This window comes from Leopardus geoffroyi, chromosome D1 (genome assembly GCF_018350155.1).
Source record: "Leopardus geoffroyi isolate Oge1 chromosome D1, O.geoffroyi_Oge1_pat1.0, whole genome shotgun sequence".
Classification (NCBI taxonomy): Eukaryota; Metazoa; Chordata; class Mammalia; order Carnivora; family Felidae; genus Leopardus; species Leopardus geoffroyi.
In genome coordinates, this window is record NC_059329.1 from 76,164,898 (window position 1) to 76,190,069 (window position 25,172).

The following is a 25,172-nucleotide window of genomic DNA, read 5'->3' on the forward strand; positions in this document are numbered from 1 at the left end:
ACTCAAATTACTTCATTATTTTATAAAATAATGCTGGTTTATCATTTCTACCTTCCTTTGATTCTGTTAAGTTTTAGTTTCTTACCTAATTACCTAATTTTGAGCTAGATGTAACATATCATTAATGTATAATTAAAAGTATATTTTAAATATATGCTTTAGAAGCAGATTGACCTTTGTTTGCATGCCAGCTTTACAAATTACCAGCTATATTATCTGGGACCTATTACCTTCTCTCTCTAAAGCTCTCTCACTTTCCTCATGTGCAAGATGAGGACTGAATAAGACTTTTATCTATATGCATATGTATATAAATTATATATATGTGTGTGTATGTATATATGTACATGTTACAAAAGAACACATACTCTAATTGAAGTATATGACATATATTCTTCTCTATTAGCTTTCTTACTCAGCAACTTTTCTTAGAGATGATTCCTTATCATTCTTTTTTTTTTTTTTTTTTTTTTTTTTTTATTATATGAAATTTATTGTCAAATTGGTTTCCATACAACACCCAGTGCTCATCCCAAAAGGTGCCCTCCTCAATACCCATCACCCACCCTCTCCTCCCTCCCCCCCCATCAACCCTCAGTTTGTTCTCAGTTTTTAACAGTCTCTTAAGCTTTGGCTCTCTCCCACTCTAACCTCTTTTTTTTCTTTTTTCCTCCCCCTCCACCATGGGTTCCTGCCAAGTTTCTCAGGATCCACATAAGAGTGAAACCATATGGTATCTGTCTTTCTCTGTACGGCTTATTTCACTTAGCATCACACTCTCCAGTTCCATCCACGTTGCTACAAAAGGCCATATTTCATTTTTTCTCATTGCCACGTAGTATTCCATTGTGTATATAAACCACAATTTCTTTATCCATTCATCAGTTGATGGACATTTAGGCTCTTTCCATAATTTGGCTATTGTTGAGAGTGCTGCTATGAACATTGGGGTACAAGTGCCCCTATGCATCAGTACTCCTGTATCCCTTGGATAAATTCCTAGCAGTGCTATTGCTGGGTCATAGGGTAGGTCTATTTTTAATTTTCTGAGGAACCTCCACACTACTTTCCAGAGCGGCTGCACCAATTTGCATTCCCACCAACAGTGCAAGAGGGTTCCCGTTTCTCCACATCCTCTCCAGCATCTAGAGTCTCCCGATTTCTTCATTTTGGCCACTCTGACTGGCGTGAGGTGATACCTGAGTGTGGTTTTGATTTGTATTTCCCTGATAAGGAGCGACGCTGAACATCTTTTCATGTGCCTGTTGGCCATCCGGATGTCTTCTTTAGAGAAGTGTCTATTCATGTTTTCTGCCCATTTCTTCACTGGGTTATTTGTTTTTCGGGTGTGGAGCTTGGTGAGCTCTTTATAGATTTTGGATACTAGCCCTTTGTCTGATATGTCATTTGCAAATATCTTTTCCCATTCCGTTGGTTGCCTTTTAGTTTTGTTGGTTGTTTCCTTTGCTGTGCAGAAGCTTTTTATCTTCATAAGGTCCCAGTAATTCACTTTTGCTTTTAATTCCCTTGCCTTTGGGGATGTGTCGAGTAAGAGATTGCTACGGCTGAGGTCAGAGAGGTCTTTTCCTGCTTTGTCCTCTAAGGTTTTGATGGTTTCCTGTCTCACATTCAGGTCCTTTATCCATTTCGAGTTTATTTTTGTGAATGGTGTGAGGAAGTGGTCTAGTTTCAACCTTCTGCATGTTGCTGTCCAGTTCTCCCAGCACCATTTGTTAAAGAGGCTGTCTTTTTTCCATTGGATGTTCTTTCCTGCTTTGTCAAAGATGAGTTGGCCATACGTTTGTGGGTCTAGTTCTGGGGTTTCTATTCTATTCCATTGGTCTATGTGTCTGTTTTTGTGCCAATACCATGCTGTCTTGATGATGACAGCTTTGTAGTAGAGGCTAAAGTCTGGGATTGTGATGCCTCCTGCTTTGGTCTTCTTTTTCAAAATTCCTTTGGCTATTCGGGGCCTTTTGTGGTTCCATATGAATTTTAGGATTGCTTGTTCTAGTTTCGAGAAGAATGCTGGTGCAATTTTGATTGGGATTGCATTGAATGTGTAGATAGCTTTGGGTAGTATTGACATTTTGACAATATTTATTTTTCCAATCCATGAGCAGGGAATGTCTTTCCATTTCTTTAAATCTTCTTCCATTTCCTTCATAAGCTTTCTATAGTTTTCAGCATACAGATCCTTTACATCTTTGGTTAGATTTATTCCTAGGTATTTTATGCTTCTTGGTGCAATTGTGAATGGGATCAGTTTCTTTAGTTGTCTTTCTGTTGCTTCATTGTTAGTGTATAAGAATGCAACTGATTTCTGTACATTGATTTTGTATCCTGCGACTTTGCTGAATTCATGTATCAATTCTAGCAGACTTTTGGTGGAGTCTATCGGATTTTCCATGTATAATATCATGTCATCTGCAAAAAGCGAAAGCTTGACTTCATCTTTGCCAATTTTGATGCCTTTGATTTCCTTTTGTTGTCTGATTGCTGATGCTAGAACTTCCAGCACTATGTTAAACAACAGCGGTGAGAGTGGGCATCCCTGTCGTGTTCCTGATCTCAGGGAAAAAGCTCTCAGTTTTTCCCCATTGAGGATGATGCTAGCTGTGGGCTTCTCATAAATGGCTTTTATGATCTTTAAGTATGTTCCTTCTATCCCGACTTTCTCAAGGGTTTTTATTAAGAAAGGGTGCTGGATTTTGTCGAAGGCCTTTTCTGCATCGATTGACAGGATCATATGGTTCTTCTCTTTTTTTTTTGTTAATGTGGTGTATCACGTTGATTGATTTGCGAATGTTGAACCAGCCCTGCATCCCAGGAATGAATCCCACTTGATCATGGTGAATAATTCTTTTTATATGCCGTTGAATTCGATTTGCTAGTATCTTATTGAGAATTTTTGCATCCATATTCATCAGGGATATTGGCCGGTAGTTCTCTTTTTTTACTGGGTCTCTGTCTGGTTTAGGAATCAAAGTAATACTGGCTTCATAGAATGAGTCTGGAAGTTTTCCTTCCCTTTCTATTTCTTGGAATAGCTTGAGAAGGATAGGTATTATCTCTGCTTTAAACGTCTGGTAGAACTCCCCTGGGAAGCCATCTGGTCCTGGACTCTTATTTGTTGGGAGATTTTTGATAACTGATTCAATTTCTTCGCTGGTTATGGGTCTGTTCAAGCTTTCTATTTCCTCCTGATTGAGTTTTGGAAGCGTGTGGGTGTTCAGGAATTTGTCCATTTCTTCCAGGTTGTCCAATTTGTTGGCATATAATTTTTCATAGTATTCCCTGATAATTGTTTGTATCTCTGAGGGATTGGTTGTAATAATTCCATTTTCATTCATGATTTTATCTATTTGGGTCATCTCCCTTTTCTTTTTGAGAAGCCTTGCTAGAGGTTTGTCAATTTTGTTTATTTTTTCAAAAAACCAACTCTTGGTTTCGTTGATCTGCTCTACAGTTTTTTTAGACTCTATATTGTTTATTTCTGCTCTGATCTTTATTATTTCTCTTCTTCTGCTGGATTTAGGCTGCCTTTGCTGTTCTGCTTCTATTTCCTTTAGATGTGCTGTTAGATTTTGTATTTGGGATTTTTCTTGTTTCTTGAGATAGGCCTGGATTGCAATGTATTTTCCTCTCAGGACTGCCTTTGCCGCGTCCCAAAGCGTTTGGATTGTTGTATTTTCATTTTCGTTTGTTTCCATATATTTTTTAATTTCTTCTCTAATTGCCTGGTTGACCCACTCATTCGTTAGTAGGGTGTTCTTTAACCTCCATGCTCTTGGAGGTTTTCCAGACTTTTTTCTGTGGTTGATTTCAAGCTTCATAGCATTGTGGTCTGAAAGTATGCATGGTATAATTTCAATTCTGGTAAACTTATGAAGGGCTGTTTTGTGACCCAGTATATGATCTATCTTCGAGAATGTTCCATGTGCACTCGAGAAGAAAGTATATTCTGTTGCTTTGGGATGCAGAGTTCTAAATATATCTGTCAAGTCCATCTGATCCAATGTCTCATTCAGGGCCCTTGTTTCTTTATTGAGCGTGTGTCTAGATGATCTATCCATTTCTGTAAGTGGGGTGTTAAAGTCCCCTGCAATTACCACATTCTTATCAATAAGGTTGCTTATGTTTATGAGTAGTTGTTTTATATATTTGGGGGCTCCGGTATTCGGCGCATAGACATTTATAATTGTTAGCTCTTCCTGATGGATAGACCCTGTAACTATTATATAATGTCCTTCTTCATCTCTTGTTACAGCCTTTAATTTAAAGTCTAGTTTGTCTGATATAAGTATGGCTACTCCAGCTTTCTTTTGGCTTCCAGTAGCATGATAAATAGTTCTCCATCCCCTCACTCTCAATCTAAAGGTGTCCTCAGGTCTAAAATGAGTCTCTTGTAGACAGCAAATAGATGGGTCTTGTTTTTTTATCCATTCTGATACCCTATGTCTTTTGGTTGGCGCATTTAATCCATTTACATTCAGTGTTATTATAGAAAGATACGGGTTTAGAGTCATTGTGATGTCTGTATGTTTTATGCTTGTAGTGATATCTCTGGTATTTTGTCTCACAGGGTCCCCCTTAGGATCTCTTGTAGGGCTGGTTTAGTGGTGACAAATTCCTTCAGTTTTTGTTTGTTTGGGAAGACCTTTATCTCTCCTTCTATTCTAAATGACAGACTTGCTGGATAAAGGATTCTCGGCTGCATATTTTTTCTGTCTAGCACACTAAAAATCTCGTGCCAATTCTTTCTGGCCTGCCAAGTTTCAAAAGAGAGATCAGTCACGAGTCTTATAGGTCTCCCTTTATATGTGAGGGCACGTTTACCCCTTGCTGCTTTCAGAATTTTCTCTTTATCCTTGTATTTTGCCAGTTTCACTATGATATGTCGTGCAGAAGATCGATTCAAGTTCCGTCTGGAGGGAGTTCTCTGTGCCTCTTGGATTTCAATGCCTTTTTCCTTCCCCAGTTCAGGGAAGTTCTCAGCTATTATTTCTTCAAGTACCCCTTCAGCACCTTTCCCTCTCTCTTCCTCCTCTGGGATACCAATTATGCGTATATTATTTCTTTTTAGTGTATCACTTAGTTCTCTAATTTTCCCCTCATACTCCTGGATTTTTTTATCTCTCTTTCTCTCAGCTTCCTCTTTTTCCATAACTTTATCTTCTAGTTCACCTATTCTCTCCTCTGCCTCTTCAATCCGAGCTGTGGTGGTTTCGATTTTGTTTTGCATTTCATTTAAAGCGTTTTTCAGCTCCTCGTGACTGTTCCTTAGTCCCTTGATCTCTGTAGCAAGGGATTCTCTGCTGTCCTGTATACTGTTTTCAAGCCCGGCGATTAATTTTATGACTATTATTTTAAATTCACTTTCTGTTATATTATTTAAATCCTTTTTGATCAGCTCATTAGCTGTTGTTATTTCCTGGAGATTCTTCTGAGGGGAATTCTTCCGCTTGGTCATTTTGGATAGTCCCTGGCGTGGTGAGGACCTGCAGGGCACTTCCCCTGTGCTGTGGTGTATAACTGGAGTTGGTGGGCGGGGCCGCAGTCCGACCTGATGTCTGCCCCCAGCCCACTGCTGGGGCCACAGTCAAACTGGTGTGTGCCTTCTCTTCCCCTCTCCTAGGGGCGGGATTCACTGTGGGGTGGCGTGGCCCGTCTGGGCTACTTGCACACTGCCAGACTTGTGATGCTGGGGATCTGGCGTATTAGCTGGGGTGGGTAGGCAAGGTGCACAGGGGCAGGAGGGGCAGGCTTAGCTCGCTTCTCCTTAGGTAATCCACTTCAGGAGGGGCCCTGTGGCAGCGGGAGGGAGTCAGATCCGCTGCCGGAGGTTTGGCTCCTCCGCAGAAGCACAGAGTTGGGTGTTTGTGCGGAGCGAGGAAGTTCCCTGGCAGGAACTGGTTCTCTTTGGGATTTTGGCTGGGGGATGGGCGGGGGAGATGGCGCTGGCGAGCGCCTTTGTTCCCCACCAAACTGAGCTCTGTTGTCCGGGGGCTCAGCAGCTCTCCCTCCCTTTGTCCTCCAGCCTTCCTGCTTTCCGAGCAGAGCTGTTAACTTATGACCTCCCAGACGCTAAGTCGCGCTTGCTGTTGGAACACAGTCCGTCAGGCCCCTCCGCTTTTTCAAGCCAGACTCTGGAGCTCTGCTTGGCTGGCGAGCCGCCCCTCCGCCCCGGCTCCCTCCCGCCAGTCCGTGGAGCATGCACCGCCTCGCCGCCCTTCCTACCCTCTTCTGTGGGCCTCTCGTCTGCGCTTGGCTCCGGCGACTCCGTTCTGCTAATCCTCTGGCGGTTTTCTGGGTTATTTAGGCAGGTGTAGGTGGAATCTAATTGATCAGCAGGACGCGCGGTGAGCCCAGCGTCCTCCTACGCCGCCATCTTCCCTCCGGCTCCTTATCATTCTTTTAATGGCTCATTTGTCCAATGTAAGAATGTCTGTAAGTTTTAATTTTTAATATTAGAAACAGTGCATATAAAAATATAAAATATTTAAAATGTTTTAAATACATGTGAGAGTCCAGTAATAAGATAAAATCCTAACAGTGGACTTCCTGGGTCAAAAAAGTAATTTATTGAGTGCATGGGTGGTTCAGTCAATTAAGCATCTGACTCTTGATTTTGGCTCAGGTCATGATCTCACAGTCCTGAGGTTGAGCCCTGTGTCAGGCTCAGTGTGCAGTGGGGCCTGCTTGGGATTTTCTCTCTTCCTCTCTCTCTCTGCCCTTCCCCCACTTGTGTGGTTTCTCTCTCAAAATAAATAAATAAATTACTTTTTAAAAAAAGGTAATTTATACCTTGGATGGAGTTAGTGCTGCCAGCTTGTCTTTCCATAAACAGTATGTGAGTGCTGATATTCCCAGTCACCTTTGCCAAATATTATAGTATCAAATATCTAAATTCCACACTGACCATTTAGTTTTAATTTTTTAATTTTGCAGATATCTTATTTCAGTGAAAGTTTCTGGAAACTTATCACTTACGATTGTGTTGTATATATTTTTCCATTTTTATTTTAGCCATATAATATTTCAAAATAATGTACCATAACCATACTCTAAGCATACATACTATCTATTACAATATTTTCTTGCTGATATGGTTAACACATTTTATTGGTAACATAAAATGTTTCCTTTTTGTTTGCAATGATACATAGTTTCTGTCTTAAAATTCTTAACTTTTTTTGTATGTAAAAGTACTTACCTTAAAATATGTTGACTCTCTCAGACAGGCCACATGTGCAGGAAACAAATTGTCCCTATGAAAGCATCTGGGCCTTGTCCTTCTTGGAGGGGCACAGGATAGGAGACACAGTGGTAGCCTTTCAACAACTTTATTTCTTCAATAGAAATCAGGCTGTTTAATAGATTTTCTCTCTTCTGGAGTCAGTTCTGTAAATTATATTTTCAAGACATAATGGATTGAAGGACTCCACTTACAATAGTAAACAGTATAGAAGATAAAACGCATAGGACCAAACTTAAATAACGTGTAGGACTTACATGAAAAAGAATTTTTTTTTAAACCTGAAGAATATGATAGATGATTTAAACAAATTGAAAATTTTACCATCTTCTTAAAAAGGAAAACTCAAAATTATCCATTTTCCCTGTATCAACTTATAACTTTAGTTCAATCCCCATAAAAATACTAAGACTTTTTAAAAAGCCTAGATAAGTTGATTCTCTTGTTCTTATGAAAAAATAAATATACAAAATTTTCCAGAAACATTGTGAAAAAAATTTTGCAGCGAGCATGGACTAGAGAGTGGACCAACCTTTTTAGATACTAAAACATTCTGTAAAGCTTCTGTAATTACAATAGTTACTGGCACATGATTATATAAATTAATGGAGCAAAATAAAAATCCAAAAGTAGACCAAAGTATGTACAGAAATTTTACTTAATGTTCAAGATCCCTGTGCATTTGGGTTGCTACAACAAAAATACCATGAACTTAGTGACTTATAATTAAAAATTTTTAAATTGATTTTTCACAGTTAAAGGTCTGGGAAATCCAGAATCATGGCACTAACTGTGGTGAAGGTTTGTGTTGTAGTTCAGCATAGGCATAGGCATGCCTTCCTCCTCCAGAGAGGAATCTTCTGGGCCCCTTTTATGAGGGTACTAATTCCTTTCACGAGGGCTTTGCCCTGATGACCTAATTACCTCCCCCAAATCCTCGCTTCTAGGATGTGGAGAAATGGGAATCCTCTTGTGCTGTTGGTGGGAATGCAAACTAGTGCAACCGCTCTGGAAAACAGTGTGGAGATTCCTCAAAAAATTAAAAGTAGATCTACCGTATGACCCAGCAATAGCCCTGCTAGGAATTTACCCAAGGGATACAGGAGTGCTGATGCATAGGGGCACCTGTACCCCAATGTTTATAGCAGCACTTTCAACAATAGCCCAATTGTGGAAAGAGCCTAAATTGTGGAAGAGCCTCCATCAACTGACGAATGGGTAAAGATGTGGTTTATATATACAATGGAATACTATTTGGCAATGAGAAAGAAGAAAGTCATGCCATTTGCAGCAATGTGGGTGGAATTGGAGGGTGTCATGCTAAAAGAAATAAGTCAGAGAAAGACAGATACCATGTGTTTTTACTCATATGTGGATCTTGAGAAACTTAACAAGACCATGGGGGAAGGGAAGGGGAAAAAACAATAGTTACAGAGCGGGAAGGAGGCAAACCATAAGAGACTTTTAAATACAGAGAACAAACAGGGTTGATGGGGGTGGGGGAGAGGGGAAAGTGGGTGATGGGCATTGATGAGGGCAATTGTTAGGATGAGCACTGGGTGTTGTATGTCAGCCAATTTGACAATAAATTATATTTAAAAAAAAACTGTCCCAGATGTTGGGTTTACCAAAGACTTTTTTTTTTTTTTTTTTAATTTTTTTTAAGTTTATTTATTTTTGAGAGAGACATAGACAGAATGCGAGTGGGTTGGGACAGAGAGAGAGGGAGACGAATCTGAAACAGGCTCCAGGCTCTGAGCTGCCAGCACAGAACCCAACGCGGGGCCTGAACTCATGAGCTGCGAGATCATGACCTGAGCCGAAGTCGGACGCTCAACCGACTGAGCCACCCAGGTGCCCCTGGGTTTACCAAAGACTTCAAATCAAATATTATAAATATGTTGAAAGAACTGAAGGAACCATATCTAAGTAATTTTTTTAACCAAGCTACAATTACCATTGATAAACCTTATGTCACTATAGATTGGTTTACGAAGTGTAGGATTTTATAAATGAAATTATATAGTATGTTTTCTTTTTTATTCAGCATAATTAAGATTAATCCATGTTATTACATGCATCAATAGTGTGTTTCTTTTTATTGCTGAGTAGCAGTTCATTGTATATACATCCAGCCTTGGCAATTCAGTTGGCCAACTTCAGCTTGTTGTTGGCCAAATCTGACCATCCCTATCTGCTTATATTATTGTTTATAGTCACTTTCATGCTACAACAGCAGAACTGAGTAGAGACTATATGGCCCAGAACACTGAAAATATGTTTTCTTTGTCTCTTTACAGAAAAAGATTGTATGCCCTTGTGTACATATATAATCATTTTTTAATCCATTCACTTGTTGATGAAAATTTAAGATTTTGTTTTAGTTTTTGGTTTGTTTTTTTTTAATTTTTTTTTTTTTCAGCGTTTATTTATTTTTGGGACAGAGAGAGACAGCATGAACGGCGGAGGGGCAGAGAGAGAGGGAGACACAGAATCGGAAACAGGCTCCAGGCTCTGAGCCATCAGCCCAGAGCCCGACGCAGGGCTCGAACTCACAGACCGCGAGATCGTGACCTGGCTAAAGTCGGACGCTTAACCGACTGCGCCACCCAGGCGCCCCATAGTTTTTGGGTTTTAAAAATAAAGTTGTTAATGAACATTCATGTACAAAAAAAAAAAAAAAAAAGATCCTTCTAATACCATCCTCAAAAATAAATAAACTAAAAAAAAAGTATGTTAATGAAACCATAAATGTACTAGAAGAGAATGTATGAGGATAAAATAGAATGAAATAGGAGAGAATATGGGGAAGGTCAGTCTAATTATAATCAAAATCCAGCAGGAAGCCATAAAAGAAATGATTAATGAGTTTCACTGTAAGTAAAGAATTTCTGCATAGCCAAAATCACTATAAGCAGAATCGAAACACAAAAATATATGCTGATAGAAAGCTTGCAGATTATATTATAGAGGTGTCATCTTCTTCACTTACAAAGAACTGTTATTTGATAAGAAAATTTTGATTCAAAATTTCATAAGAAAAAGCTCACTGGAAAAATAAAGAATATAAGTAGATACTTTACATAAAAAGAACTACAGATGGCTCTACAACATAAGGAATGATGCTAAACCTCATGATAATGGAAATGCATGTTATAACTATGCCAGTGTATCATAATTTTGTACTTGGCAAGATTAGCAAAAAGCCAAAAGTTCGATTATATGGTCCATAGGCTAGTCTCACCTGTAAGGATATCAACACTTAAACATTGCTGGTTAGGGCCCTCATGAGCAGAACTGCCCTATGGAAGGTAGTTTGGTCATGTCTGGCACAATTATAAATATGCATATTCTCTCTTGACACAGTATTTTCACTTCTAGAAATGTATTCTGTAGATTTACTCATGTGTGAATGGGGTTAGATATAAAGCTATATTTACAGTAATGATTATCATAGTAAAATTTCAAAACTACCTAAATGTCTATCAGTAGAGAACTAAATCAATAGATTATGGTATAGCCATAATAGAGAATCCTTTACAACCATACGAGAGAAAGAAGTTCTGTAAACTGATACGGAAAGATCCCTACATTACGTTGCTAAATACAAAAAGCAGTGTGTAGCAAGTGCAGTGGCATAATATGCTTCTGTTTGTGTAAAAAAGGGACGGAAAAAATGTGTTACATCATCTTTACACAAAAATTCTCTTGAAGGATAAATAAGAAATACAGTTTTTGATGTTAAACTACGTGGCCTATATTACCAAGCTGAAGAATAAAGTAATGTTGAACAGTTTGATAGATTTTTAATTCTAGTTCTGTTGTTCTTACGGTAGCTTCCCATTACTCAGAATAAAATCCAAAGGTTCTGTGTGATCTGGCCTCTGCTTAACCTTTACCTCACTATCGAGCAACCTTTTCTCACCCAACTCAGCCACATTGGTCTTCTTGCTTTGCCTGGAATCTTGTGTTTTGCTGTTAATATCCTCCATTGCTTAGAAGAAACTCCTCCAGATCTCTACATGGCATATTCCCTTACTTCATTCAGTTCTCAGCCCACATATATCAGAGGTATATTCACAGACCTATTTTAAATGCTTAAAGTATGTATCCCCTCTTCTCTGCTCTAACTTCTATTCCGGGGCTTGATTTTTCTTTATAACACTACTGGCTAACCTTATTTTGTATTTATTTATTCATTGTCTGTAGCTCCATTAAGACAGAAACTTGGTCTTGTTTGTTGCTGTACCCCATCACTGTGATCATGATTGCACTTAGTGATGCTCAGCAAATATTTATAGGAGAATACTGAAATAATTTCATTTTTTGAGATAAGTACATAGGAGTTTAGGCCATTGATATTGAAAGATTTAAGGCAGTGCAGATTGCAGTCATTTCACAGAAAATACTGTATCTGACTATTTTGCTTAATATGTTTCCTCAGTAATTTGTTTTTGTTTTTTACTTTGAATGGAGCAGGTTTCACTATACTATATTGGAAATAGCATGCAATTCTTGATTTGGAAATAATTGCTTTTTACCTGTCCCCAACATCATCTTAAACTTTGATTCTTTTTACCTTCACCATTGATAATGAGTATTATTTTTAAAAACTTATATTCTTAAATGGCTGAATTCTAGAAGCCAGTTTGTTTTTATTGTACCTGAATTATTTAAGTGAGTTGAATATTTAATTTTGGAAATGGAGGGGATATGGCAATATTCTACATCTAGGATTCTTTTATAAGCATTTTTTAGTTGTATTGGATGATGCTCTCCTGCTAAACTTAATTCTTGTCTCTCAAACTTGGAGAAATTTATTTCTGCTACAGTTTAGAACTACTAAGCCTAAATTAGAGCATGCATGCAATGGGGAAATTAAAAATAGAGAATATTATGGCGCACCTGGGTAGCTCAGTCGGTTAAGTGACCGACTTCAAGTCAGGTCATGATCTCACAGTTTGTGAGCGAGCCCCACGTTGGGCTATGTGCTGACAGCTCAGAGCCTGGAGCCTGCTTCAGATTCTGTGTCTCATTCTTTCTCTGCCCCCCTCCCACTTGTGCTCTGTCTCTCTCTCTCTCAAAAATAAATAAATGTAAAAAAAAAGTTTGTAAAAAAAAAATAGAGAATACTTCCCTGTTAAGTCTGTAGAAATTGCTTATTTTGTGTAAAACATCTCTTAATTTACATTGTTGAATCTGATTGTAGCAGAATATGGCCAGTATGGCCAAAAAGACTGTTAGGAATTTAAAACAAGTTGGGGTGCAAACAACTTGGTGTATGTACCTGGCCAGCTCAGTTGGTAAAGCATAGGACTCTTGATCTTGGGGTCATAAGATCAAGCCCCATGCTGGGCATAGAGCTTATGTTTAAAAAAAGAAGAAGAACTTAAAATAACTCATTGTAGTGATATCTTCAGCTTCTTCAAATAGAAATCACTACCATAATTGATCAGTAAAATTCTAAAATATTGTGATCAATTGGGGTGTCTGGGTGGCTCAGTCAGTTAAGCTTCGGCTCAGCTCATGATCTCACAGTTTACGAGTTCAAGCCCCTTGTTGGGCTCTTTGCTGACAGCTCAGAGCCTGAAGCCTGTTTTGGATTCTGTCTCCCTGGCCCTCTGCCCCTCTCCTGCTTGCTGTCTGTCTCTCTGTCTCTCAAAAATACATAAAAAACATTTTAAAATTTTCAAAAAAATATTGTGATCAATTACTTGCCAGAAGCATCATAATATGTGATTAGAACTTAAAATATTGGACCTTTTCAATAATACCTGTTTTTTTATTTTACCAGGTAGTTTTGGATGTTGGTTGTGGAACTGGAATTCTCTCTATGTTTGCAGCTAAAGCTGGGGCAAAGAAGGTTCTTGGAGTTGATCAATCTGAAATACTTTACCAGGCAATGGATATCATAAGGTAGATGTATTTTGAGTCTTGATTTAAGATTATTTTTAAACATGATGATTAACAGGTCTTCTTGTCTTTAATAGCTGTCTAATGCAGACTCAAGACATTTGTATTTTAGTAAAAATTCATTCCAAAATAATAGGATTTTAGGTTATATTGAGCCAGACATGTTTAAACTATGAATAATCTCTTCACAGTTCTCGTTGATGGGAATTACTTTTATATAATTTCCTGTCTTTCCAGTTATAGCTATAAATATGCTAATTATAATAATACAGAATTAGAGGGGTGCCTGGGTGGTTTGGTCCTTTGAGCGTCCAACTCTTGATATTGGCTCAGGTCATGATTCCAGGGTCATGGGATAGTGCTCCCCATTGAGCTCTGCACCTAGCGTGGAGCCTGCTTAAGATTCTCTCTCTTCCTCTGCCCATCTCCCCCACTGGTGCCCGCACATGATTTCTCTTCCTTTCTCTCTCTCAAATAAAAAAAAAAAAAAATTAAACCAAAATAATACACAATTAGAAATTGTTGACATAAGCGTAGTAATTGTTAGAAGACTCTACAAAACTGAATATTTCAGTTATGTTTCCTTTAGCAAATATCACTCAGACTAAAGACTAAAGGGTATCGGGGCGCCTGGGTGGCGCAGTCGGTTAAGCGTCCGACTTCAGCCAGGTCACGATCTCGCAGTCCGGGAGTTCGAGCCCCGCGTCAGGCTCTGGGCTGATGGCTCAGAGCCTGGAGCCTGTTTCCGATTCTGTGTCTCCCTCTCTCTCTGCCCCTCCCCCGTTCATGCTCTGTCTCTCTCTGTCCCAAAAATAAATAAACGTTGAAAAAAAAAAAAAAAAGACTAAGGGGTATCTTTTTTTATAGCACCAACCTTTGTGCCTCAAAATTAAAATAAGTAGAGTATCTCCTACTTCTGAGGAGTGAGGTTAATCAATCAAGGATTGATTTTTATGACTGGCTTATGTCATAGTAAGAAGGCCTTTATTTGAACTACAGCTTATAGAACTAGATATCTTTAGCTGTGTACTTAAAAGCACCTTACATTTGGAACTTAGGAGTAATTTTCAGAGTTAATCACTAATAGGAGCTTCTCAGTAATTCTCTTTTCCCCCCAGCTTTATTGAGATATAATTGACACATAGCATTGTATTAGTTTAAGATACACATTGTGTTGCATTGATATTTTTATGTATTAGTATGATTATCACCATAGCATTAGCTAACCCTTCAATTGCATCACATAATTACCATTTCTTTTTTTTTCTTTTTTTTTGTGGTGAGAATATTTAAGAGCTATGCTCTTAGCAACCTTCAAGTATATAAATACAATATTATTAACTCTAATCACCATGCATACATTTAATGCCCAAGTTCTTAAGTGGTCCTCCTATTGATACTTATGTTCTGTTCTTAAAATTGATTAATGTTAATTCTTCCTTGTTAGCATAAAATATATATAAACATCTTAAGTATAATTAAGATGTTTAAGTTTTTAGATATTATTGCATAATGTAGAAGTATAGTGTTGTGGTTAAGAGTATAAGGTTTGAGTCAGGATTGGTTTGAATCTGTACTGTCTCACTTAGCAGTTAGAAGTGAGATATACATATAAATAACTCTTTGGCACATTGCTTGGCACGTAATAGGTATTTGAAAGTTACCTACTATTATTATTAACAAGCGCCAAATTAATGTTAATGAAAAAACTACATTGATCTTGCTTAGATTTTTCATAGATCTAGGTTTGTGGTTATGATTTTCTTTTTTTTTAAGTTCATTTATTTATTTTGAGAGAGAGAGGGAGAGAGAGAGCAGGGGTGGAGCAGAGAGAGGGAGAGGGAGAGGGATAATCCTAAACAGGCTCTGCACTGTCAGCACAGAGCCTGACATGGGGCTCCATCTCACAGCCCTGGGATCATGACCTGAGCCGAAATCAAGAGTTGGATGCCTAATCCACTGAACCACTCAGGCGTCTCTGTGGTTATGATTTTCATATTGGAGAATGTGCATATGTGTCGCAACTCTGTAATCTGGTAAAGTTTTTCCTAGTTCTTTTTTTTTTTTAATTTTTTTTTTTTCAATGTTTATTTATTTTTGGGACAGAGAGAGACAGAGCATGAACGGGGGAGGGGCAGAGAGAGAGGGAGACACAGAATCGGAAACAGGCTCCAGGCTCTGAGCCATCAGCCCAGAGCCCGACGCGGGGCTCGAACTCACGGACCGCGAGATCGTGACCTGGCTGAAGTCGGACGCTTAACCGACTGCGCCACCCAGGCGCCCCTTTCCTAGTTCTTATGGTACCATATGGACATCTTCATCATTTTTGAGGTTCCATAAAGAGTACCTACACTTGCTTGTGCTTTGCCATACAAACAAATATGAAAAACACTAAAGAAGATATTGTTTTAGAAGAATTATCAAACATTTATTGTGGATAGTAAGATTATGTTAAGATATTTCTTTCTTTCTTTTTTTTTTTTTTTTTTTTTTTTGAGAGAGGAAGTGCAAATGGGGGAGGGGGAAAGGGAGAGAGCATCTCAAGTAGGCTCTATGCCTGGTGCAGAGCCCCACCCGGGGTTTGACCCCACAACTGTGAAATCATGACCTGAGCCGAAATCAAGAATTGGATGTTCACCTGACTGAGCCACTCAGGCACCCTCGTAAGACATTTCTATTAGAAGCTTTATCTTATAAAAGATCATGTCCATTTACTTGTCATTTTTAATTTCTATGAAGTGAGACTAGATGTGTTCTCATTTTAATTTCTTTATGGAAGAAAAGGAAAAGGATAGTAATAACACTCATTTTATTTTGTTTTGTTTTTTTTCATTTTATTTCACACAAAATTCCTACTGACTTTTTAGAAATATCTTTATATAGTGATTATATTCATATTCATTGTGTATAAAATTTAGTGCTGCTGTGTGTGGAACTTTTGCGTAAGAGCATTTATTGAAAATAACTTAGTACTCAATTTTAGGTGCTTCATTTTAACAATAAAAATTGCTAACGTTAATTTAGTACTCTCTATTGAATTTCTTTTGCGGTAGATATAATTACAATACATTATTATCCTTATTATAGAGATTAAGAAATTGAGGCACAGAGATTAAGTTACTCTCCTTATTTGTAGTGGAGCCAGGATTAGCTCCCAGGCAGCCTGACTCCATCTTCATTCTCACAGTCCATTTACTGCGCTGTATCTCCCTTTAACTACTTACAGGGCTTGTGTTAGTTGCAGTCAATAGTTTGCTTTACTTAGAATCTGTAGAGTTTGAGGGATACCTGGGTACCTCAGTCAGTTAAGCATCCCACTCTTGATTTCAGCTCAGGTCATGATATGTCTCATGGTTCATGAGTTTGAGTCCCATGTCAGGCTCTGTGCTGACAGCATGGAGCCTACTTGGGATTCTCTCTCTCCCTCTCTGCCCCTCCCCCACTCGTGTGTGCACTCGCTTTCTCTGTCAAAAAAATTTTAAAAAAGAATCTATAGAGTGTGAAAATCCAACCTTTTTGCTTTAGATTAGTTTTGTTTTGGATAAGCCAACATTATACCATTTCTTCAGAGATATTATCCATTGCCTGGTTTATATTGTGAAAAAGTTACTTCCATAGTGTCTATAAGCATCTCTCCCTTGTCTTCCATTTAAAAATTTGAAATTTATACTTGGGTGAAATAACTTCTGTTCTTCTGTTTGTGAATGTCTCTCTAAAAGGATATGGAGGAAACAGTTTACTGTTAATATTCCCACAATTTACTGGCTCATTATTCTACCAGTTGAAGAGGAGTATAGCATATTCCTCTCAGCATCTGTAATCACATGACTTGATTTCTGATTTTGGCTTTTTGATTAACTAGCTACTTGATAATGGGAAAAGTACTTAACTTCTTTAGTCTCTGGTTTCTTCATTTATAAAATGAGGTTGATGGTGATATCTATCTCCTAAGACTGTTATAAGGATTGAATCCATTTATGGTGCTTTGCAAAGTGTCTGGCATGTGACTGCTTATTAAATTTTAGCAGTGATTGTAATCATATTAGTTAGTAGTAATAGTGGTATATTTAGCTTGGCACCAGTGCCCCAAATAATATTTTATGTTTGTTGGTTATGTTTCTAAAATAATCATTTCGGGTGCCTAGCTGGTTCAGTCAGTGAAGCATGTGGCCCTTGATCTCAGGGTTGTAGGTTTGAGCCCCACATTGGGTGTAGAGATGCTTGAAAATAGAATCTAAAAACATAATAATAATATTATAATAATAAATAAAAATAATCATTTATTGTAGTTGTCCCCCCAAAATATGATAGCTCTCTTTTCTACATTTTTTCAGTTGCTTACAGTCTTTACTCTTCTGTGCCATAAAACTTCCAGATTTGGCCAGTTTTTTTTCTGCACTGACTCCCTTTCCTTGAAATCTACTCTCAACTTCTCTTATATTTGTCTGTGTTGTAAATTGAGGCTTTCTGGAACTATTATCAGTCAGTGAAAACAGCTCTTCCAGTTATTAGGCTGTGAGTTGTCTTTGGCTCTTCTGAGGCTTCTTTGTCAGAAATGTGTACACAGCAGAATTTCTATAAAACTCTGTAAGCTTACATCTATAAAAAGTACTTTAAATTCTAAAAGAGAGACACATTTATTTATTTATTTTTCCAATACATGAAATTTATTGTCAAAATGGTTTCCATACAACACCCAGTGCTCATCCCAAAAGGTGCCCTCCTCAATACCCATCACCCACCCTCCCCTCCCTCCCACCCCCATCAACCCTCAGTTTGCTCTCAGTTTTTAAGAGTCAGAGAGACACTTGTAAATGCATTTTTCATTACTTTTAAATATACTTAGTTTACAGTCCTTGAATTATGTTCAAAATGATAAAATAATTTGTATCCCTCTTTTTTTTTTTTAATTTAAAAGAGAGACCTCATGTTTTAAAGAAATGAGTTTAGAACGGAGTAAATATTGATTTTAATGTAAACTGACATACATATTAGGGCTTATATGTAATATATAGATGTATGTATATATTAGGGCTTAAGGTTAGGCATGCAGTTTTGAGGTTGCAGACTTGAATAAAATCAAATATAGGTTTTCAGAGCTGTTACATTACAGGGGCAAATAGAACTCAAAGTGATACATGGAGGGAATGAGAAATTGTTTCTTATCTGTACTGTCATACTTGAAACTCTGTAGTGAATGATCATTTTAGAAACAAACTTACCTAAGGATAGGAAAGCTATTCAGTGGCAGACAGTCGTATGCTGTGTTTGCCCTCAGGAAGCAGGGGTAGCTTCTGGTAATACTTTTACCATTACTCTGGCTGCCTTTGGCTTCTCATTGCCTCAGCCATGGAATAGGTCATTATTCAGACGCTGAATGTTATTGCAGAGGAGCTTTCATGAGAAGGCTGATCCATCGTACAGCTGCAGTGCAATACTTTCAATCTCACTGTGACATTAAAGATGCAATCTTTTATATTGCCTGTATCTAGAATACTGTTAGAAGTGAAACATTAAGAAAAGCCTAGAGAATATTTGATCTGTTGTCATGTTTATGTAAGTGTCCTCTAGATTCTAGGATGGGAGCTATATCTTCTCAATCTTTCTATCCCTAACACCTAGCAAAATGTCTGAATCACAGTAGATGCTTAGTACAGGTCTTTGAGAAGAACAAATTTAACATAATGATTTTGAAGATAGTGGTGACCCCACTATGTCAGATTTGGAACAAGATCACAAGATGTACCAGGAAAAATTCTTGAAGTAAGGGATGTTCCTTCATATTTTGTTTCTAAATTTGATGGAAATAACATAGAAGAGTAAGTTAAAGCTGAAGAGAACTTTGAACTGCTGATGAGGCTGAAATGGTGAAAAACATATTTGCTGCTAAAAAAAAAAAACCAGAATTCTACTAAAGGTAGTGAACGTGATCAAGACACTTTACAAGGAAACTAAATTCATTTCTTCTCCCACCCCACTAAACCCTTAATTTCCTGCCCACTCAGTGCTCCTGACTTGGGATCTCACAACTACCCGCTAGTTCAGTGGTTCACTGGAAGAACAAAGCTTAATATAAAGTTGTATCCACAGCTAAGATTTGTTACAGCAAAAGCCACAGTCCAGGGACAGCAAGAAAAAGATATCTATCAGTCATAAGTCATGTACAGGCTCCCAGGTAATCCTTTCTTTGCAAGAGTCACACAAAATGTACTTTTCTCTCTGGATGCAAAACTCAAAGACACATGTGAGATGTCTCTACCCAAGGAATTTTGCTTGAGTCTTAGAGTCCGTAGTTCTCAAAAAGAGCTGATCATACGAGCACCTGCTATGTGACCCGCCATGGTGTACATGCATGTCAGACACCAGGTGCCCATCCGGAACATTCATGTTTGTTTTAAACATGCTGTCATCCTTGTTCAGCTTGGTCCTGGCTTTGTGCATATAGAATAGTATCATTACCCCAGTAACTATGTGAATGTTCAGTTGTTTTGTTAGAGTTTGGCCAAGAATTACTGCTATGGTTACAGAGATAAGTAAGAACTAAGGGAACAGACCTGCATTGACTCTTTTCTCACACGTAAAAATTGTAAACCTAGGATTCATACTTGACCTTTGCTTCCTTTTTACCAACATACCTATTGGAAAGAGTCCTGTTGATTAAGAATCCCCAGTGTGTCTCGATCCGTCCCTTGTCTGCCATTGAGGTTCTTAAATCTGTCTTAATTCACATTTTTACTTTTCTCACCTAAATTAATACAGCTGCATGTAACTGGCTTGGTTATTTGTACTTCCTCTTTGCCTCCCAGCAGCTGTCATCCATTGTCTCCAGGACAGCCAGACTGATTTCCCTGCTCAATTCTCCTCCCCTTTAAGTAAAAAGGAAAGGGGCAGTGGGGGAAGGATGTATTTTGTGTTGGGAACACATAAGAAAGGATAAAAAAGAAACTAAGATTACCTGTGATCCTAGTATAAGAGATCACTATCGATATCTTGGTAAGGCTTTTTAAAGCCTTCGGTCACAGGAGATGAAATACATAGAAATGGAAGCTTACCAGAGTATCAGCTCCTCAAGGTTAGACAGGAATTTTTCTCTGTTTTGTTCATTGATGTGTCCCACACCTGGAAGGGTAACATAACACATAATAGGTATTCAATTTAAATACTTATTTAATGAATGAATTCATAAATTCATGAACTTTCAAGACCCAGAACATTGAACATGAAAGCCAGGTAAATCATCATCAAACCTGAAAACCCATTGTCTCTGCTTGAATCCAGATGATTCATCTTTTTTTTTCATCGTATTAGAAGTTGAGTTATTTCTCGTTTTAAACAATAAATGTTCTCAATGTTAGGAATTCCACAGCTGCACATCTGTAATCACAAATGATACATTCGGGACGGATGCAATTCGTTGAGTAGCTTTATTTTGGCTTTGTGTCTGGGCCCTGCATTTGAAATGATCAGCCTCGTAGTGTTTATTTTTCATGAGATGTACTTAATCTGCCCTTTGTCTCATATGTTTGAGAATCCTTGTTTTTTTATTTGCATTTATGAATGGAGAATTAGGTTTTTTTAATAAAGGTAACTGGTATATGTTTTGTCTCTGATGGGATTGGAGGGGAAGCTCCCTTTCTTCCATTGATTTTTCAGGCTCTTGTTACTTCCACTTTGTATACCTCTTGACTCGAGGGGTTTGTGTTGTGAAGAATGGCTTCTACCTCCACTCTAATTTTCTCTGATAGGTGCACTGAGCACTGGATCCATCAGATTTACCAATGTAATTTAATCCCCCCTTTTCTCCCATGAAATTATCAGAATCTTTGCCTTTGATATCACCTTCTAAAATCCTTATGCATTTATAAATTTTTTATTGTATTTTATATTAATTTATTGTCAGTTTGCTTTGGGAACTAAAGAGAAGTATTTGCCCTTGGATGTCATAGTGAAATGAAAGCAAAGTAATATACCGTGTGTATTTTTATATGAGGGTATTCCCTCCCTGCCCTTCTCTAGTACTTATGTATTCTTCTAGAGGAACTTTATAGTTATTTTGTCACAAACTTTATTATTTTTTTTTTTCAACGTTTATTTATTTTGGGGACAGAGAGAGACAGAGCATGAACGGGGGAGGGGCAGAGAGAGAGGGAGACACAGAATCGGAAACAGGCTCCAGGCTCTGAGCCATCAGCCCAGAGCCCGACGCGGGGCTCGAACTCACGGACTGCGAGATCGTGATCTGGCTGAAGTCGGACGCTTAACCGACTGCGCCACACAGGCGCCCCTTGTCACAAACTTTAAATGCCACTTATTTGACTAGGTATTCATTGCGTGAACTACCATACTTTATGCTGCTTACATGTCCATTTCTCTACTAGACCATGCTCTTCTTTGGACCTAGACCAGGTCTTTGAGTCACATTTGCAGAAGTACATTACACATTTGATCCTATGTTTCCCATTTTAAAAATCCTGAAATGACTCTTTATTGTCTTGGAACAAAATCGAGACTCTTTAATATCACCTTTATCTCCCAACCCTGTCACTATATACCTTTTGTTGCTCTAATCATACTGTGAACTATTTATAGCTCTTCAAATTTGCCATTTCTCTTCCATTCACACACACACACACACACACACACACACACACACACACACACACAGAGGCAGTTTGTGCACACAAAGATGTATGCACTTCCTTATCCCCATACCCATATACGTCTTCATGGGTGCTGTATCTTTTCCTAGTTAAACTCAAATGTCTCTCACTTAAGGGCTTTTTATATAAGCTACTGTGGTACCCTATGCTGTTTACTGTTCTGTCTCCCTTAGACCACGTTCCTAAGTGTGTCGACTGTGTCTTTGATCTCTGTATGCTCAGTCTAAGAATTAATCTTGCTCGTGTTCCTGTATCATGAAATAAAAGTTAAATTGCTACTTTTCAGCTAGAAAAAGCTGAAAAGACTATACTTTCCTGTCTTATTCCTGTCTTATTTCCTATACTTTCCTGTCTTATTTCCTAACAAAATTTTCACTCAGAAAAATAGATGATTTCAGTGCTTATTGGATTAGTTAAGAGACATACTTAAAATATCCTTTTTATTACAATGTTATATTTCTGTAGATTAAAGCTATGCTAGTTTTTGAGCAAGTAATTCTAGAGATAGAATTCATTGGAATGCTTTTTTGCTGAAGAAAGGTTTAGTGAGTAGCCACTTGAGAAAAAGTAAGTAAAATGTATAGTTTTTTTCATGAATGGGAAATCAGGTGGTGATTAAGATGAACAGTCCCATGAAAGAGGTTATCTCTATGAATGATATCTGTGTTGAGCTGTTTAATACAGAATACTGGGAATTATGGCCTTTGTCTTTTTGTGTGTGTGTATTGCCTGAAATCTTAATCTTTCCTGTTATATTTATATTTGAACAAGTAATTACTGATGCAAGTAGGATTATGACTTGTAGCAGACAATAAACAGCCTGAGCAGATGGCCTCTTACAAAACACATCTTGTTTCAGCATTAGCATTCCGAAAGTATTTCTAGGCAATGGGAACATTTTGCTCTTTTAAGAAGCTCACTTTTTGTTTCCTTTGAAGTGTTTGTAATTCTTAGAGCCTTAATAAATATTTCAGTAAATAGTAAGCAACTATAGCAGTTCTATCAAGAAGAATTTTATTAACTATTTCTTTGATAAAACCTAAATATGATGTAAGCATCCTTTTCTTTTACTTTTGTGTGAAATATAACATACATATTAAAAGTTCATAAACCATAAGTAATGTTATAATATGCATAAGTATGCACAAAATAATAAGAAATAGAATATTACCTCACTTTTGAATCCCACCCACCTGTATTGCCCTTTTTTAGTCAGATGCTGCCCATCCTGCTTAAGGTTACTCCTGTCCTGACTTTGATGGTAATCACTTTGTTTGCTTTACACTTTAGCCACTTATATGGCCATCCATTTAAGATAGTTTAGTTTACTAAACTTTGATTTTTAAATAAATGAAATGATATGTCAGGCATTCTTTTTGTCTAGCTTGTTTTGCTCAACATTATTTTTAGTGTTCATTCATGTTATGTCTAACTGTAGTTCATTCATGTTTATTATTGTAAAGAAAGCCACTAATGAATATATCACAATTTATCCGATCTGTTCTTGACGGACATATTTTGGGTTTTCCAATCTATTATGAACAATTCTGTTATGAACTTTTTGTACATAACAGTTCTGGTTGGCATTGTCTTATCCTTAAAAAATTTTTCCAGGTGGTCTTATAGCACCTCATTGCAATTTAAATTTGTATTTCTGTGATTATTAATGAGGCTGAGCACCTTTTTATGTGAATATTGGCCCTTGGAGTTTCCTTTTCTGTGAAATAACCTGTTTATATCTTTATCATATTTTTGTTAAGTTGGATCTTTTTCTAATTTATCTGTAGGCGATCTTTATATAGTTAAAAGTTTTATTTATTTATAGGTTTTATGTAATGCAGATGTCTTCTTTCATTCTTGCTTGCCTTTTTACTCTTTCATAGTGTCTTGAGGTACTGATGTTCTCAGTTTTCACGTAGCAACATTCTTGTTTAAGGCCACTTTTTGTAAGTTGGGTACAAAACCTTTTTGAGATATTCTTTTATATCGCTTCTCGGCCTTTTGGCTAAGATCAAGTGGAGATATTCTTTTATATTCTGTTGTAAATGCTTTATAGTTGTGGGGTTTTTTGCATTTAGGCATCGTATTGGGCATTGTTTTAGTATATGGCATGAAGTACGGATCCAGTTTTATTCTTTTTTTTATAATCTTTTCATATGACTTGGTTGTCCCAGTCTTGCTTATGACAGAGACTGTTCTTTCCTTTCCACTTTGCAGTGTCATTCATCTTTGTCAGGAATCAAGCATCCATATATGAGGGCAGTATAACCTTTATACCAAAATTCTACTGAGGCAATAGAACAGAAAATTACAGGTTACTCATTCATGAACATATATGCAAAAATCTTCATCAAAATGTTAGAAAACTAATTGAGCAATATATTGGAAGGTAAAGTTTATCCCAGGAATACAAGGTTGGTTAAGTACAAGAAAATCAACCAGAACAATCTATTGAGATCATCTCAACAGATGCAGAAAAAAAGGTTTGATAAGATTCCATGTCCACTCAGTACATCAATGTATTAAAATTCTTAGGAAACTGGAGCTAAAAATGAATGTTCTAACATGATATATAGTATCTCAAAACACACAAACAAACAAAAAGAAATCTACAGCCAATATCTTGATGAAGCTTTGAAAGCATTTGCTTTAAGTTCAGGAACAGGCCAGAGATAACTGCCATCACCTCTTCAATTTAATACTGTAAAGAAGATCCCAGTACAGCAAGGCAATAAAAAGAAAGCTATAAGAATTGGAAATGAAGAAAGAAAACTATCCTTACTCATTAACAATATGTTTGCAAATATGAACTTCAGAAATAAACCATAAATAATTCCAATAATAAAATTATCAAGGTGCTGAATACACAATTAATACATAAAAATCAATTTTATTTCTGTAAGGAACATAAAATACTTAGACATTAAAAATTAAAATATATCAAAGTATATTGTTAATATTTCTAGCCTCCCAGACAATGCAAGGACATTAAGTCACTTTTAATGGAAAATTCACCCAGGGGATGAATATCCCCCAGTAAACACTGTGCATGAGTCATGAGTCAGCTGTTTTAACTTCTTCCCCAGTCTACTTTCTGACCTTGGTCACTATCTCATTGCCTTACATTTCTGTAACATTCTGTATCTGTAACATTATAACATTTTCTAGAATAATTTCTGCTAAGAATAAGCCTGTAAAGACCCTAACAACCCTACCATGATTTGAACCATCCTCTACAAAGTTTGTTAATAACTCCTCAATGAAGACCTCATCTAATTCCTCCACTGTTTTTCAAAAGCCATTGAAACTACTTTTCTCAATGAGCTGGTGTTTGTTCCTTC

The 25,172-nt window shown here is 37.4% G+C and overlaps 1 protein-coding gene across 1 annotated transcript in view; it reads left to right on the plus strand.

The window, feature by feature from the left end:
- Positions 1-25,172, plus strand: part of PRMT3 (protein arginine methyltransferase 3) — a 147,589-nt gene that overhangs the window by 22,655 nt on the left and 99,762 nt on the right. The window contains exon 9 of the mRNA XM_045484777.1: positions 13,053-13,174. Within this exon, the coding sequence (XP_045340733.1) occupies positions 13,053-13,174 (122 nt within the window). The remainder of the gene's footprint in view (positions 1-13,052; positions 13,175-25,172) is intronic.